General features: G+C 49.9%; 6 protein-coding genes across 6 annotated transcripts; 3 read left to right on the top strand and 3 right to left on the bottom strand.

Annotated features, from left to right (window-relative positions):
- Positions 1-314: 314 nt before the first annotated feature.
- Positions 315-1,878, bottom strand: INS49_007689 (uncharacterized protein; the record flags this gene model as incomplete). The annotated part of the gene is made up of 2 exons (XM_043168437.1): positions 315-329; positions 526-1,878. The coding sequence occupies 2 exons, from the start codon at positions 1,876-1,878 to the stop codon at positions 315-317; spliced, it is 1,368 nt and encodes a 455-aa protein (XP_043026117.1).
- Positions 1,879-4,799: 2,921 nt separating this feature from the next.
- Positions 4,800-5,567, top strand: INS49_007688 (uncharacterized protein; the record flags this gene model as incomplete). Its single annotated transcript, XM_043168436.1, has 1 exon — positions 4,800-5,567. The coding sequence occupies one exon, from the start codon at positions 4,800-4,802 to the stop codon at positions 5,565-5,567; it is 768 nt and encodes a 255-aa protein (XP_043026116.1).
- Positions 5,568-7,594: 2,027 nt separating this feature from the next.
- Positions 7,595-9,840, top strand: INS49_007687 (uncharacterized protein; the record flags this gene model as incomplete). The annotated part of the gene is made up of 4 exons (XM_043168435.1): positions 7,595-8,332; positions 8,391-8,663; positions 8,766-8,901; positions 8,963-9,840. The coding sequence occupies 4 exons, from the start codon at positions 7,595-7,597 to the stop codon at positions 9,838-9,840; spliced, it is 2,025 nt and encodes a 674-aa protein (XP_043026115.1).
- A 157-nt stretch (positions 9,841-9,997) lies between these two features.
- On the bottom strand, positions 9,998-10,278 carry INS49_007686 (uncharacterized protein; the record flags this gene model as incomplete). Its single annotated transcript, XM_043168434.1, has 2 exons — positions 9,998-10,154; positions 10,262-10,278. 2 exons carry the CDS (start codon positions 10,276-10,278, stop codon positions 9,998-10,000), a joined length of 174 nt encoding a protein of 57 aa, XP_043026114.1.
- A 734-nt stretch (positions 10,279-11,012) lies between these two features.
- On the bottom strand, positions 11,013-11,381 carry INS49_007685 (uncharacterized protein; the record flags this gene model as incomplete). The annotated part of the gene is made up of 2 exons (XM_043168433.1): positions 11,013-11,275; positions 11,333-11,381. 2 exons carry the CDS (start codon positions 11,379-11,381, stop codon positions 11,013-11,015), a joined length of 312 nt encoding a protein of 103 aa, XP_043026113.1.
- A 1,322-nt stretch (positions 11,382-12,703) lies between these two features.
- Positions 12,704-16,002, top strand: INS49_007684 (uncharacterized protein; the record flags this gene model as incomplete). The annotated part of the gene is made up of 6 exons (XM_043168432.1): positions 12,704-13,219; positions 13,305-13,467; positions 13,537-13,723; positions 13,798-14,007; positions 14,054-14,246; positions 15,706-16,002. The coding sequence occupies 6 exons, from the start codon at positions 12,704-12,706 to the stop codon at positions 16,000-16,002; spliced, it is 1,566 nt and encodes a 521-aa protein (XP_043026112.1).
- Between the last annotated feature and the right edge of the window lie 248 nt (positions 16,003-16,250).

Raw genomic sequence — 16,250 nt, 5'->3', positions numbered from 1 at the left:
TACAATATTGTACCTATTTTCACTGATTTACTGCTTGGGGAAACATAGTACTACAAACTCAGATGTTCCAGCGTGTGCATTGATGTAACCATGAGCCTTCCGATAGGTCAATATAGTAGAATTGGGCTGTGTTTTCAAGTTTCTGCCCTCGCTGGATCGAAATGCGAAAGGTGCCCGGGTATTTCACCGTAGACTTCAGGCCTCACGTTTCTCAGGAATCCCCCACTCCAATGTGCTTCCTAGCCGCCTTGCAGCATCGAGAGTTGATGTAGATAGCCAGTCACCTGACATGGAGTAAGTTTGTGGTTGGACAGCTATCTGCTCCTGGACTGCACGTGAACTTTGGGTATCTGCTGCCGCCCCGTACGCCGGGTATCGGGACTGCATGTAAGTATGTGCGCTGCTTGCTGCCGGGTGATCTCGCATCGTTCTCTGATTTGTGGGTGGAATTCCTCCATGATCAATGTGAACCGGACTTATCGTGGCCAACTCATCCGCTTCGGGTATTTTCTCGCGGGCTGGCACTGGACTTGGTCGCTGGTCCATAAGTCTTGGGTTCAATCCTTCACTTTGAACCTTGCCTTCTTCATCGCGATCGATTGACAGACGACCTTGTATCAAAGCTGGCGATGGTTGGAAGAGATTCTTTTCAAAGCGTTTGGGGGTTCCACGGGCGAGTTCGTGCTTCATTCGCTCGTCATCGTAGGGGTCCTTGTCGTTCTCTCCCTTCCCATGCCACCATTGCTCTTCGAGCGGACGAAGTTTGCCCGGAAAGAACTCTGTGAGCAACGGCCCAGCCTGCTCATATACCGTCTCGAAGTCCATCAGACCGTCCATGACCTTACGGGTCTTGATAGTGTCGATGTGTACCAGAGGTAGATTATGCCTCTTGGGTTGTCTCTCCGTCGCCGCGAGCCACGCGTTCTGGAACATGCCGATAGCACCAATACCGAACAGATACCAGGTGTGCCGTTTTGCTGCGGCGACATTAATGAGAAGCAGCAACCAAAACACAGAGAGCATTGAGCTCAGGATTCTTGTGATCCAAAACCCGACCGGCATTCCATGGGCATTGATTGACTTTCGCAGCATCGTGTCCCGCCTCGGCAACTCCTTCTTCTCATCGTACCTAAGTTTCTGCTCCGAAAGGCGGCTGAACTTCTCCCATGGCCTGCTCGTGCGAGGGCTTCCTGATGCGCACAGCTCCTCGAGGTCCAGGCAGTTTCCTCTCCCGAAGATGACTATCACGTCTCGAGATCCATTCCCAGATGTCAGGGCGTACATGGCGTTTGAATGCTGTCTATTAGGGAGCTTTTCCGCCCTCCACTGTGGCAGCCAACCCGTGATCTGCACCAGCATTGTCCCAGCCAAGAGTATCATGATGACAGTCCATTCACGGTACAGCGCGATTGGGACCACCGCAAGGGCCAGCTGCACAACCGTAATCAAGGCGCCCGCAACATGGATCCAGCCCCACGAGAATGATGTCGGGCCGTTGGAGTTCAAGGCTGCCTCAAATACAGAGATCCGTATGCCGTTATCCCCTAGCGGGTCAGACCGTGACAGGGACGACTCAAGGTCGCGTAGGATGCGCCCAACCACCCAGTTCTTGTTTTCCCGCTGGTATCCCGATTCCAGGTTGAATATTTTGACGGGGTAGTCTGGCGGCGGTAGCAGACGACCGTCCCCGATGATGCTGACGAGAGAGACGAAGGCATAGGCAACACAACCAAACGAGAAGCACACCGGTGTGTAGAGCTTCCCCGTTCCTTGCGCGAGCGCCTTTTGCACCACGTCGCCCCCGATTATCATGAGTATGGAAGTGACGTCGCTGGGGCTAGCCCACTGGGCTTGCAGATCAGCCGCAGATGTGTCCATGACCCCTCACTTTGCACTTTGTAACTAGAAAGTCTTGTACGTAGAATAGAAAGTCGCGTAGTGAAGCGCAAGTATTGCGAGACCTTTTTTGATAGAATCGAAAAGTTTTCAGGGTAAGCGGATAGGGGGATGATTAATCCAGGTATGTGTTGTCCCGGAGAAGCGGCCATCCTGCTTTTGTTGGCGTTCTAGTGCTTGTCGCACAGTTCTGCCATGCCATCAGAAGATGATCCTCCAATAGGTCAGTTTCCTCAAGCCTCCGCCAATAAGTACCCATGGTTTTATGCCGTCACGTGTACAGTTACATAAGAAGCATGCGCTGACGCAGGTTCGCCCTGTTCAGGGATGAGCTCAAGACCACTTGACACGCACACACCGCATTTGGCTAAGTCTTTTGTGGGGGTTCACAAATGCCAAAAGGGCCGGAGCCTGCATATGGTGGCTGCTTCTGTAATGCAGTCGTGGCAGTGAGTAAGGCGTTTTCAAGACAACTAAGACAATTTGATCCTTTTGATTGGGTCCAGGCAGGATCACCACCCTAGACAATTTCATTCATTTCGAGGCTTCGTCGCTTAGCTCTTGGACAACGATGCAGCTGTGGAGAAACTACGGCTTTCCTGCTGTGCTCTTATTTACTTATTGCAATGTATATTAGCACTCAGATCATACGCTAAAGGATCTTAACAGCGTCAGATGTGATTAGTCCCTGCGTACAAGCTTGCCATCAATGATCATTGCACGAGATGTACAGTACTTGCATGTATCGATGGAAACATTTGGAATGGTAAGATAATTTATACCTCTCGTATCACCCTTGTCTGCTTTGCCAACTGATAATGACATGGTAGCCAGTGCGAGCTGCGAAGCCAGCGATGATAAGCATGGAGTCTCAGCATCGGTCCCTCCTCTCCGCTCGGGCGATGCTGATCTTCTTGGCCTAACTCTAGATGAAGAAGCCTTGGAAGCACAAGTGCAAGGATAGAGACAGAGTCGGTCAGCCTTGGCCGGGAATCTGGCAACACAAGGCTGTACTTCTAAGTGCCTGCTCGGCCTGGGCAACATGGCGCTACTGATTCCCTGCTTTGGTATCCATATTCCACCAGTAAAACGCAATCTGAATTGGATAGGTCCATGTGTAAGATCTTGTCTCAAAACTGCATCTCTCGGTACCCATCTCACAGGATATCCGGATTAAGCCGCATCATTGCCGAGCAAACACTACAGTCCATGTAGTTGAGTAGGAACTATTGCACCGCCACCAACTTTACGTAAATTTTCTGTATAATGACGTTTATCATCTCCTTTTCTCCGGAAGACTCATCGCCAGCTGTTCAAACTGTTCTTATGAAGCTGCTAGTACTCCATCCCGTTCAAGAACATGGGAATAGTATCGTGCAATACCGCCGCATTTCTTTTTTCATAACCCACTAGAATGTATACGCCACTCTTTTAGCCTAGAATATAGTCTTGGAAAGGGTCTCAGACTTCTTTCATGGACTCTTGAAGATGGATTACCGTGCCTTTAGTGAGTGGTCTAATAAGTATCACTGTTGACGTGACCAACGCCTTGAGGTCTGAGTCTTCAGAGTGTGCCCTGAAGCGTGTCCGTAAAGTACTGGGTGCTTGTCTCGCCGCGTAGGAGGCCAGGCCCTGGTACCTTAAGTTACCTTGCAATTCTGCGGACTCTTGAAGATATCCTAAATCTTGGGCCCTCCACTTACTGCTCGTATTCACTGATCCATCAGATCCAGCAGTCGCTTATTAGCCGTATGAAGATATCTCGAGCTTAACCCTCTAGAGAAGTACCACTTCCCACCAACTCACCCTTGAGCAACCGGGCGAAACGCAGCAGGAAGTGCCCTTAGTATGAGACTCGTATATCCGATGCACTATAGAGTGGCTGACCTGTTCCCGTGCGGCTTCGCTTGCTCTAGCTGCGAGAACATGTAGATAGCGGCGTCGACGGGCTTTGGGATCATTCCACGTTTCTCCTAGACTCTCGTCGTTGAGCCAAGCGCCATGATGTTCCCCACGATGACACCTAGGTCCTGCACAATTGCAATCAGCCGATCCGTATCCGTATCAGCAGTCAATTGCTGAATACTATGGAGGGGTGGCGTGCTCGTCGTCGATGAGCTTGTCAAGTCTCGGCCCCGGGCCTTCAGATACTCCAAAAAATCGGTTTAGGAAATGAAGGATCCATTTCGTATCAAATGTGTAAATACCACACCACCGTATGATTCACAATCGGCGGCATCCTACTACATGGCCACGCGCGATGCCTCGCAAACTGTCTAAGGATTTGACGAGTCGTTCAAAAATTGTGTCAGAGACTAACTGGGTGAGATAGGCTTGGTTGCTGAGCCTGCTTATGAGCAGCCCTGTGACATGCACTCCCAGGGGCGAACACGGAGCGTAAACGGACCAACCGGATTGGGAACACGGACCATGTCATCTTTGGAGGAATCCTGCGTCTCTTCTCTTCCGTAGCGCCTGGCCTTAGGAAGGGTTGTACTAGTAGGGCTGAGGGGGCATCAAGTGACTGCTTGGCCCCAAGGAGCCTCATCCAAAGCCTCATCCAAGCTGTCGGGACACAACTGGAAACACTTCTTACACTTCGGCACCAAAAAAGGGGTGGGCCCCCGCAAGGCATTTTGGGTGTTGTAACGAGTCTGACAGGCTAATGGCGGGCGGCCGCGGTCTGGATCAAACCAGCGTGGCTGAGCCAACCAACCTTGCAGGCCATGTGCAGCCTATTAGGCACTAGGCAGCCAGGCTTTCTGTCAGCACATGTTTGAAGACTTATCAGAGTAATGTAAAAACCCTACACCACGAAATAAATGGTAGAAGACCTCAAACAAACCCTTCATGGGAAAACCAAATTGTTTACAACCTACGACCACGAATTGCCAAGAACCACAATGATCCAACCTATTTTTGACAAGATTTCAGTTTCAGAAACTTCAAACACACCCATATTGAAGGATTCGACGGACCCCATGATCGTCCAAAAGTCTTGTCATCCGAGACATCCAGAGCGAGTCGTGATCACACCGACCACCTCATTGCAGCTCTTCCTGGAGATGGACATTCGGCTGAAGACCCATGCACAAAACCCGAATGCATCTACCACAAAATCCATCACAAATCAGCAAGCCACACGAAAACAAAAAGCCATCGTAATATGTGGTTTTGCTGCGATCGGGAAGTCAACCTTCAAGGCTGCGTGTGACAAGGCATACGATGGCGATCGAGTGATAGACCTCGACTCGAGTCTTTTCCCAAAGGGGCCGACATGGCCGAACAACTATCTCGAGGCAATCAGAGAGAGACTAAGCGAGAAGTGCATTCTCATGATTTCGACACACAAGGACATTTATAGTCGGCTGCTCGAGGAGGGTGTCGCCCTCATCCTGGTTTACCCCAAACGGGAACTCAGGGCAGAGTGGTTGGAGAGAATACGGAAGCGCGAGGCAGATGCCGGAAGTGATGCAGCTGCAAGCATATGCGGTGTGGTGAATGACCGATGGGACGGGTGGGTCAGTGAATATGGCGAGCAAAGAGGGTGTCTAAAGTACGAGATGTCTGAAGGGGAATATCTCCAAGGGGCCGTGCATGAAGTTGTTGACCATTTCCATGAGGGCTTCTCGAGCTCAAAAAACGACAAATATGAGCTGGTGGAGGACTGAGACCAAGAGCATGTTTGCATCCCATAATACGACTTAACGAGACATGACTATATAAACTAGACTAGACAGCTTCACAGCAACATGTGTAGAAACTGACAATATGCAACACCTCAAAGTTTACTATGTGATAGTAAGGCATTATTGGCTTTAGTTGCAGGCGTACAGTTTTTAGGGGCTTCTACATGTATGGAGCAGATTTAGCATGAAAAAATGTTGTCAGTACTGGACGAGATGGGTTATTGTCTCTGAAATAATGCCGATATGGCAGAGGCGATGAATGTTTAACATTAAGTGATCGAGATTACAGGTGCACAGACTTTTACATTCACCAGACGGAGGCGCTCAAACAATCGCCCACTTGGTTTCAAATCGAAGTATGAGTCGAGCCTTCGTTCAGTCTAACATCATCAGGACATTATTACTTCGGCCTGGAGTTATGTTGACCTCATAGCGATCAGCCCATGTCTCCTGGTCTAGAAAGACCAATCCGCCATAAGCTTTCACCAAAGAGTCTCAGATGGTCAAGAGACCGGCTGCAGGCGTGTTGCGATGCCCTCGCCTATTAGAGGACGCTTAGTGGAGTTTTGCTAAATCAAGCCTATCAATAACAACCACCCTGTGAATTAGATCTATTCCCGTCTCTTGTATTTATTCATCGTGAAACTTTGGAGCAGGCCAGGGTCATCATGTTACATCACGAATGACGTCTTTCATCCAGGCTGCCGAGAGCCCTAGACGACGGAATGCCCGCGGAATCATTGACCTCAGGGGGGTGGAGGCTTGTGGAGGCACGTTTCCCACAAGCCTGGTGGTGTCCCGGCCCCTCGGCCCCTCAATTCGGCCCCTCAATTCGGCCCCTCGAACCAGCCCGAAGTCCGAACCGAAAATACGTTGCAAGGTGCTTGGCAGCCTTCGGGAAAGGGGTTGGTCCGGCGTGCGCTGTATGCAGACTCAGACCTGCTCTCCCACGACTTCTGTGAAACCCACCAGCTTCTTAGCCATTTGCCGTCACAGGACTTGTTGTCCCATCTCGGTCTTCAAATTATCTATGCCTTCGACCGAGCCGTAATAAATACAGGGCGATTGGTCAGTCCAACGCAGCAACCATGGACGCGCCAGACCGACGTAGCCCGAACCGTCTGTCTGATCCGTCCTCGTCGGCGTCGTACCCATGCTTGGCGTGCGGTATGGTTTTCTCCCGTAACGACCACCTGAAAAGACATGCACAACTCCACGCCGGCGAGCGGCCTTTTGTCTGCCCAAAATGTGAGAGGCGATTCGCCCGGAGGTAAGAGACGCCGTGCTGCCCCATCTTGACACGTGCTTGCTTGCATAGACGTAGGGCGACTGGTTTTAGCTGAATGCCAATTTTCAGCGATACATTGCAGCGCCATATGACCATTCATTCTCCCCAGCGCAGGCTGGACCAAACTGAGCCCCATCCAAACGGATCAGATCGCAACCGCCGCAACGTCCGTAACCAAGCCAGAAAAGGCCCATCCTGTGCAGCCTGCCGGCAGTCAAAGCAGCGATGTGACGGCGCGGTGCCCTGCCACCGGTGTGAGCGACACGGTCGTCCATGCCATTACCCGCCCAAACGCTCGCGACAGGTACGTTGTCTCACATCCAACGGCCCAGGAGCATGTTTGATACATCCGATGCAGAGGGGGCCAGCACAGCGGACTAGTCCGCAAAAGCAAACGGATGGGTCTGTTTTCAAGGTTGCATCTTCTTATGTTGACGTTGATGCTGCGTCTGCCCAGGCCGAGAGGCGTTCCGAGAGATTACACTCCACAATGGAACGCGCTCAAGACCTCGACTCCGTGTGTTCAACAAGAAACGACGATTTTGTCATGACGGACGGACTCAGGGGAAGCAGTTCGTTAAGCCCCCTTCCGGGCTTTTCTGATCATGCCACAAATGAGCGTCCTCGGTCGACTTTTTACTTCGACTCCTCTTGGCTATGGTTATGGCAAGATATCGGTTCTCAAAACGAATTACCAGAATCAAGCCATGGCGAAGTCCCAATGAGCCAGTCTGGATCTTTGCGCCATGATGCCAGGGGCGGCCAAGACGCAATCAACGCGAGTAACCAGTCCCTCGCTTCTCATCAACTTTGCACAGCGACATCGGTCGACCACCTCGGCTTCCCAACACCAGCATCGCACTCTTCTTTGGGAGTATCCGATAATCGGACAGTAAACACTGGCCAGGAAGCACATCCCATCCCACGTGAATCGAACTCGCAGTCCGCGATGCCCTCATCATCTCCGTCTGTTGGCTTGGATCAGCTCAAGAGACCGGATAGTGATCGTGAGGCACCTGATGTAGAGGCTCACGCAGACGCGTGCGATACGTATGATGAATACGGCCATGTGTCACTACATGACGATGTCTCCGACGATTGTTCTAATCCCGGTAGCGAAGCTTACTGTCGGGCCAAGGCATTATCGCAGAAAGCGTATAGCGACTTGTGCCTTTGGATAAATGCCCCATGGATGACCGACGCACGGTTGAGTGGGGCTTCTCAAGGTTATAAGATCCTTCCCGACCGGTACTCGATGAACTTCTTTCTTCAGCTGTACCTTGAGAAGTTTCATCAGTTGCTGCCCATTATACATAAGCCGACCTTCGACCCCAACAGCGCGCCGGTCCTCTTGGTTCTTGCAATGGCTTGTATCGGGAGTCACTATTCCGATATACACGAGGCTGCAGGATTCGCCAAAGAGGTCGTCGATGTGCTTGGAGGGATCATTTCTCAGATGGTAGGTCCATCTTCGCTAGTGAATGCCTCCTGGTGGACGAACTGACTCACCTGATTAGGTTGACGACGACGAAGAAGACGTCGGTCAAGTCTGGTTTGGTCAGAGTGCAATTCTCACCCAAGTCGCACTCTCCTTCACCTGCCAAAGGCCCTTGTCTGAAAGGGCGCACTACACCAGGAGCACTCTGAATCTCATCGGCCGAAAAATAGACTGTTTCGGCAAGGCAACTACCGCCCCGAATCTCTACTCCACCCCTCAGTCCAATGCTGAAGATGTATGGAAAAGTTGGATCAAGTGGGAGGCAGAAAAGCGAGTTGCGTATGGGATTTGGGTAAGTTGGATATGAGTCGATTCTGGCCGAATCATATCTCTTTTTGTCCCTCTTTGTCCCCGCTTCAACCGACGTACCATCTAACGTGAGACTTCGAACTAGTTGATCGACAGCCAGCTTCGGTTGTTCTTCAATTTACAAACATTCATAACTACCGAGTGGCTTCAGTTTCCGCTTCCATGCCACGAAAGCGCTTGGGAAGCCGCGGATGCGGTATCTTGGTTGGAGCAATACCATCGTAAGATATACGACCCGATTGCGTACATGATTTGACTCGGAGCTGATCGCTCATGTACTAGCACCCGAGCCAAGAACGATTCGGCGAGAGCTGGAAAATCTCTACAGGGGTACAGATATGGTTAAGGGTTTGGGCCAATTCGCGTTTTTGATGGTGCTCCTGGGATATTTCCGCGACAACTTGTTCTTAATACAAGCCTGTGACGCTGGACTGTCCACAGTGTTAAATTGTGACGGAACACCTATTGTTGGCCAGTCCGACATTCTCCAGAACGAGGAATTTTGGGAAATGTTAAACCCTGCCAGGCGATCAAGACCTGGGGGCATCAGGATGGAGAGGCTTCTTTCTCAGCATTATCACGCCATTGGCATCCTCTTGCGCTTCAGATTTGATGACCTTCTCGCCTTCTCGGGTTGGCGAGTCAGTAAGTCCAAGGAAATTGAGACGCGTATGCGGCTGTCGACATGGGTTTTGGGGAGTGGAAAGGATGCGCGTATCGCCGCCTCGCACGCGGGCAAACTCTTTGGCATACTTCGCCATCACCCCACCCAGGGTTATCACGAGCCTCCGTCTATTTTCCTGGCGTCACTCTCTCTATGGGTGTACAGCATTTCAAACAGCAGGTCTTTATTAGGCCCCTTCGGAAGATGCCTACAGCCACGCTGCTGGAGCCAGAAGAATTCCGAGCAAACCACGAACACGGGGCCGTTGAGAATTGACGAGGAATCAGATATCAAAACAACAAGGGAATGGGTGTCGAAAGGGTGCCATATATCCGGCTCTTTGGGTGGTGTTGGCGGCCTTTACGAGCCCGAATTCAGTGCCCGGATCCTGGACCAGGGCATTCGATTGATAGCGACACTCGGTTGTTGGGCAGTCGGCGGATCCTTTACTGACATTCTGAGGCCTCATCAGGCTCAGTCGATAACGAATGGATGATGGAGTACTTTGTATCGCCTGGGGGAGCGTATCAATGTGCTCGATTGAGCCCCTAAACGATTGGTTTCCATTGAAGCTAGTCGTGATTTGCGTATCTCGGCACCAATATCTAGATACAAACCACGGCAGGCTATGCTATATTCCTCGACGAAGATACTTACTCACGGACAGAGACATTAATCGGAATACCAGGCCTCTCACACTCAAGTGTGAACACGTCGACCTTGCGGGGAGGAACGAAGTCTTCGGGAAGGCTCATCTTGTATTTCCGGAAGAAGTGTGCCAAGATAATGTGGATCTCCGCTGTAGCCAGACTGTTGATGTGCGATATTGGGTTAGCGACCGACAGGTCCACGAGATTTTGTGCCGTCAAGACGCAAAGGCTAAATAGCTGAAAGATATCTGCCCTGATGAAACTTACTTTTGACCCATGCACATACTGTTTCCCTTGGAAAAGGTGACTTGATACTGTTCGAGTTTTTTGGCATCTGGGCCAAGCCAGCGATCAGGGATGAAATGTCGAGCGTCTGGTCCCTAAACGCCGTCGTTGGTGTGCACTGTGTGCGCAGACATGGAAACGATCGTCTGTTGAGAGCATGTAAGTAGTCAGCAACTTATGATCCCGCGGCTGAAAGGCATCCGCTTCGCTGTGGACTGGATACCAGAACCGCTGTGGATTTCGGCTGGTGGGAGTTTAAAGACTTACGCCTGGTGGAATGGCCTGCCCATCGATAACGAATGGGACACCTGTAGCTGGAACTACTCGGGGCAAGCGACCCGGAGCTGCTGAGGTGAATCGGAGGCTTTCCTTGACACACGCCGCCTTCTGCAAATACATGTGAGCAGGGGCAACAATAGTCATAATTTCGATGTGAGAGTTGCATGCGTGCCAAATAATCGATTTTTTCCAGTTCAAGCAGGGGAGAAAGCGAATTCCATAATTATCTCTGTCGTTAAAAGCCTGTGAAGCCGCCGAAGCCCAGTCAGACATTGTGTCGATCGGAACGAATGTATGCAGACAGCAGACACGCGACGGGCTGGTGGAACATGACTTCCTGGGCGTAGGGGAACTTACCTGAAGGCATCGTATACGTTGATATCCTGCCGATGAGATAATCTCTTGACTTTTGCATCCAACTTTGACAGCTTTTCTCGTATCAAAGGCTCCAGCTTCAGGATTCCAGCGCGAGAGACATTGGATTCAAGAGACGCCGGTGCTCTTTGTGCTTGGCTGCATCTGTCTCGGAGAAGAGGGTATAAGGCGCATTGAACGACAAATAGAATGGCTCATATTTCGGAAAGGGATCGACCTGCTTGTATATGTCCTTGTAGACCTCAGGGTCGGAGATATGTAGCTCGTTGGGACCGACGCGCAGAAGTTTTGTGTCTAGAATATGCCACAACAAGTCGTCAACAATGAGAAGATCCAGACAGCCTTAAGAGGCCAAAGACTAATCAGTCAGCAAGGGCAAGTGGAGTCTGCCGGACTCACCGTATACCTTGTGCAGAATTTCGAACGTTTCTTCCGGAAACCCTTTCATGGCTTCATTGAACGCCCAAGCCGTGGATATGCATGCTTCAGGGTGACCAGGGAATTTGCTCAGAGGATGGAAATACCGGCGGTATAGCCCTCGAACAAATATGAAACCTTTGTAAAGTGCACTCAAGACAACAATCAGGATAAGTGCTTTAGTGAGTGACCAGTGTTGCTCGATTTCAGCCCAATGACCACGCCACTCGCCATGCCTGGGTATTGTGAGAAGCTCGGAGATCGCCATGATTTTGAGTTTGAATGCTAAATGGACGAGAACGTCCCAAAGCTACGAGAGATAACGGAATATCAGACAAAAAGGTAGTGCCGGGGGGGGGGGCGACTTTTCTTCCTTTAAGGTCGTGAATTTGAACGGTCTGACAACTGGTGCAGCTCTGATGATTCACTCGTCTACGGCGGTTTAGAGCAGACACTGTTCATAAACCTCAAATTGGCCACTATACCCACCCCCAGCTTCCACATCCACTCTACGCACATAAGCATTAAGTTTAAATCAAACTTTTTCTTTTTTCTTTTTTTTTTCTTTTTTCTTTTTTCTTTTTTCTTTTTTCTTTTTTCTTTTTTTCTTTTTTCTTTTTTTTTTTTTTTTTTTTTTTTTTCTTTTTTCTTTTTTCTTTTTTCTTTTTTCTTTTTTCTTTTTTCTTTTTTTTTTTTTCTTTTTTCTTTTTTCTTTTTTCTTTTTTCTTTTTTCTTTTTTCTTTTTTCTTTTTTCTTTTTTCTTTTATTGAATATTAAAAATGCTTTTAAAAAAAATAATTAATAATAGTTAATTATAGTACGATTTAAACTTAGAGCCTTTTGTTTATAAGGGTAGGTATACTAAGTATGGGGTGGGTATGTTGCCAACTGAGGCTTATGAACAGTGGCAGCTCTGAACCACCCTACTACGGCGAGATGGAGGCGGGCTTGGAGTGAAAGCCGGGCATATATACATGTTTGCAGTGGAACAACGGGCTCGGAATCGTTGTTACACCGAACATGCAGCCGGCAATGCAACCCATATTTTGCGGAGCCGCCTGTCGTTATGCAGTCGGCCCCTCAATGAGTTCTCCGAAAGGACGGGGTCGGCCGTGAGTACGGGACCGACTTGGCTCTCGGTATTTGACATTTTAAGACATCGGCTGTTGGTATATCTGAGCCGATGCACACCCCGAGCATTGAAAAAGCACCCTTTCCTTGAGTCAGTCTGCTGGACAAGCAGAACTCACCTCCAAGGCATCTCCAATCACGAAGTCATCCGGACAGCCAAACGACCCACTCACTCACCTACCACCAAAGCACAATACTAGGCGTTCCCTATCACGCGTTATGATGTCATCTTTCAAAGTTATCATCGTTGGTGGGGGCTTGGGTGGTTCGCTACTTGCCAATGGCCTTCTGAACAACGACGTCGACTTCACTCTGTATGAGAGAGATTCGGCTGACTCGAAGCGTGAGGGCTACCAGATTCGCATGGGCGATGCGGCCTTGGAAGGCTTTGAGGCTTGCTTGACATCAGATCATGCAGCCGCTATCACGAGCAAACTCGGAATGTCCTCAAATCTCTCATCCACTGCGCCGATTCTCTGCACATCCCAATTTAAGGTCGTCCTAGATCTTTCACAGTTGCCATCCTATTCAAGATCAGCTGCCATCAACCGCGTCGTTCTTCGAAATCTCCTTCTGGCCCCAGTGCAGAAGGCCAACTATGTCGAATTCGAGAAAGCCTTCTCTCGATTTGAGATCATCCGTCAAGATGATGGTCAGGAACGTGTCAAAGTTCACTTCGCAGACGGGTCCTTCGACTTGTGCGACGTTCTGGTGGGTGCTGATGGCAGTGGCTCAAAGGTTAGTTCAGACTGTTGCCGGAGGGGGGAAGAGTTTGAGAAAGAAAAAGAAAAAGAAAAGATATTGACACATGAGCCCGTTCTAGATTAACAAACAAATTGGGGCAAGAAACATTGTAGACATTGACAGCCACTGGTGCTTTGTTCAGAAGGGCAGCCTACCACCCAGTCGTGTAAAAATGCTTCCTCCGCGATTGCTCCAGGGACCGATAATTGTTTTCTCTGAAGGGTACAGTTTTTTCTTTGCGCGTAAGTTATTCGCAGACCGAGCTTCCTGTTCCTCCTATACCCCACGCAATACTGACGAGAGCGAAACAGTATATCTCCCGCCTTCCACCAACGGCGTATCCAAGGATGCCAAGCAGCTCGAATACAACATCGATGAAGCGTCGTTCTATTGGGGTCTGAATGTGCCCAAGGCAAAGTTCCCGGGACTTGACATTTCAGAGTCGGGAAACCACTTGAGGGTTGTTCTCGAGGCCATCAAACACTGGGCCCCGGTGTAGTACGTTCGTCCAGGATTGAAAAAACCCTGCAACAATTTCCACAATGAGACTAACCCTATGCCTAATTGCATAGCCACACGATGGTCTCGATTGGCGAGCATGACGGCGCCACCCCCATCATATCACTCAACCTCCGAGCAAGCAAAACGCTGTCTAAGACGTGGCGCCGTGACCTGCAACCTCAAAGCCCCGAAGAAGGACACCCCCGCGTATGGCTCATGGGCGACGCGATCCACGCGATGCAGCCAAACAGGCAAGTGCAACTTCGCGAGCTGTCGTTACAGTATCAAAAAATGTCGAAGGGCACACAAGCTGACCAACCTTTGAAGAGGAATGGGAGGAAACCAAGCCTTGAGAGACTGCGTCGACCTTCTGCCACCACTGTTGCAGCTCAATGAAGCTGCCAAATCAGGAACCTCGCCGTCAACTGTGGAAGTGAAGAAGGCCTTGGCTGTTTATGAGTCAAAGATGATTGATCGCGCGTTTGCTTGGGTGCAAAAGAGCGGCGGCGCTTCCGTTCCAGTACGTTTTCTACCCGACTCCCTGTTCAACTTTTCGAAAAGCGTCATGTTTCTGAAACGTATCTCTGCCTCACAGGATTTCAACTTTGATGGGTATCTAGGAACCGCAATCTATCTTCTCGGTTTATTACTACTCCCTATTTGCCGACTCGCTTACTATTTGAAGTCGAAAATATGGGGGTAGGAGTGGTATCAACAGAAATTTGTGCGGCAGGGCATTAACAAGTCGAGATTGCGGGCCCTGGCAAGAGCTGGGCGATGTTCCATTTTCCGGCATCTGCCCAGGTAGAGATTGAATAGAAACTTTGACAAACACCATTTAATCATGCGTCACATGTGTCACCGTCTCCTGTTTGGATGTGCGGTCTGAAAATGCGTTCTCGCTGTAGTACATGTATATAATTCTAGAAAATACCCTATTTTAAGCATGCTTTTGAACCTTTTTTTTTTTTTTTTTCAACCGTATCGTGTCTGAACAGAGGGCAGCCAGTCGACGAGAGCCTTCGTGGTGACATCTCAGGGTGAGATCAAATACATCCCAACGCCTGACCTTATACATCTCACGGCTTGGAGAAATCAGCGTTGTTTCTCTATACGAATGATGAAGCACACCGAAACAGTTGGCTCCGGCTAGTGAATAATACGATCTATCTTTGATTTCCCTCGCGGCTTCACAAGTATGTTCAATAAATTCTGGCGCCTCCATCTACTTTGATTCAGCGGCCCATTCACATAATAAGCTCAGAAATGATCAAAGTGATGCAAAGAGGCCAGATAGCGGACTAAGAAATACCAATCATCGAGAACTGTACTTAAAAATTTCTTATTCAGCTGCGTCAAATCGCAGAAGGGGGTCCATTACCTAGGTAGGCAGGTCAAACACGCCCTTGCCTGCCTGTCTCGGGGACGCTGGGTGGCGTTTTGCCAGATTCGGCCATAGCTGAGCTGAATACTTCCTCCCTACGGCAGATTGCATGTTTTTACACGGTGATGTTTCCAAACAGGGTCTGGTGACCTTCAGCCACGGTCTCGGAGGATACCAGCAGTTCGCCGGCGAACTGCTCCACCTAGAGTCGGGAGAAATCCGGGACAGAAGCTCTTAACGATTCATTAAATGGCGACAGAATTTCGGTGTGAATAAGTGGACTGGTCTATCCACTTGCTTTGTATCAGCGCCAAGGTAACAGGGATGGGGGCCAACTTGGTGATATAATAAGGCTGCAGCATCGGGTCCTCCCCAGTCGCTCTTCAGAATGTAGCACCACTCAAGGAACTTGGTGAACGGAGATCCCCATTCATCCGTATAGAAGCTCGTATGGGTCATCTCACTTCATTCGAATCGCCCCTTAGTCACCATGGAACCCGCAGCGCGAAGCATTGAAGAGGTTCAACAGAGCGAGATTGGTAGACCCTCCTCGTTTCTCAAACTTCCAAGACTAAGGCACCAGCGATCGTTACAGGATCTCATTAAAGATAGCTTTGACTCCCGAGATGATAGATCTCTTGCGATGGCGGCGCTTCTGACACAAAGAGATGAGAACCCAGATTTTGACGGCGCCACCATCGAGGCACCAACCTCAGACACACAGGACGAAACGCTTGAGACCCCAGCCGACTCGGCGAGTGGCAAGAGGAGTAGCCACGATCACAAGGCGCCGGATTTACACGACAATACAACAATCGCTCATGCAAGCCTTTGGAGCAGACTCTTCAAGAGGTACGACTGTAACCTGTGTACGGACATTATCAAAACTTGAAACTCATGCTCAAGGGGAAGAAGGAAAGCCGTACACGAACAGCCAAAGACTATATACAGCCATAAGCGACGCCAGATACTGAGGGAGGTTATTATAGTCCATTTCCTGCCAGTCTCCATCAACTTTACCCTTCTTGGGCTATATTTGCGGCAGGTCTCGTGGACACCACCCTGGCCGACGACCAATGTCCTCAACACCTTACAGCTTGCTGCCAAGATCCACGAAACCCTTATGATCGCATCTTTAGC

This window comes from Diaporthe citri (genome assembly GCF_014595645.1).
Source record: "Diaporthe citri strain NFHF-8-4 chromosome Unknown scaffold_3, whole genome shotgun sequence".
Classification (NCBI taxonomy): Eukaryota; Fungi; Ascomycota; class Sordariomycetes; order Diaporthales; family Diaporthaceae; genus Diaporthe; species Diaporthe citri.
This window is presented reverse-complemented; position numbering and strand designations above follow the sequence as displayed.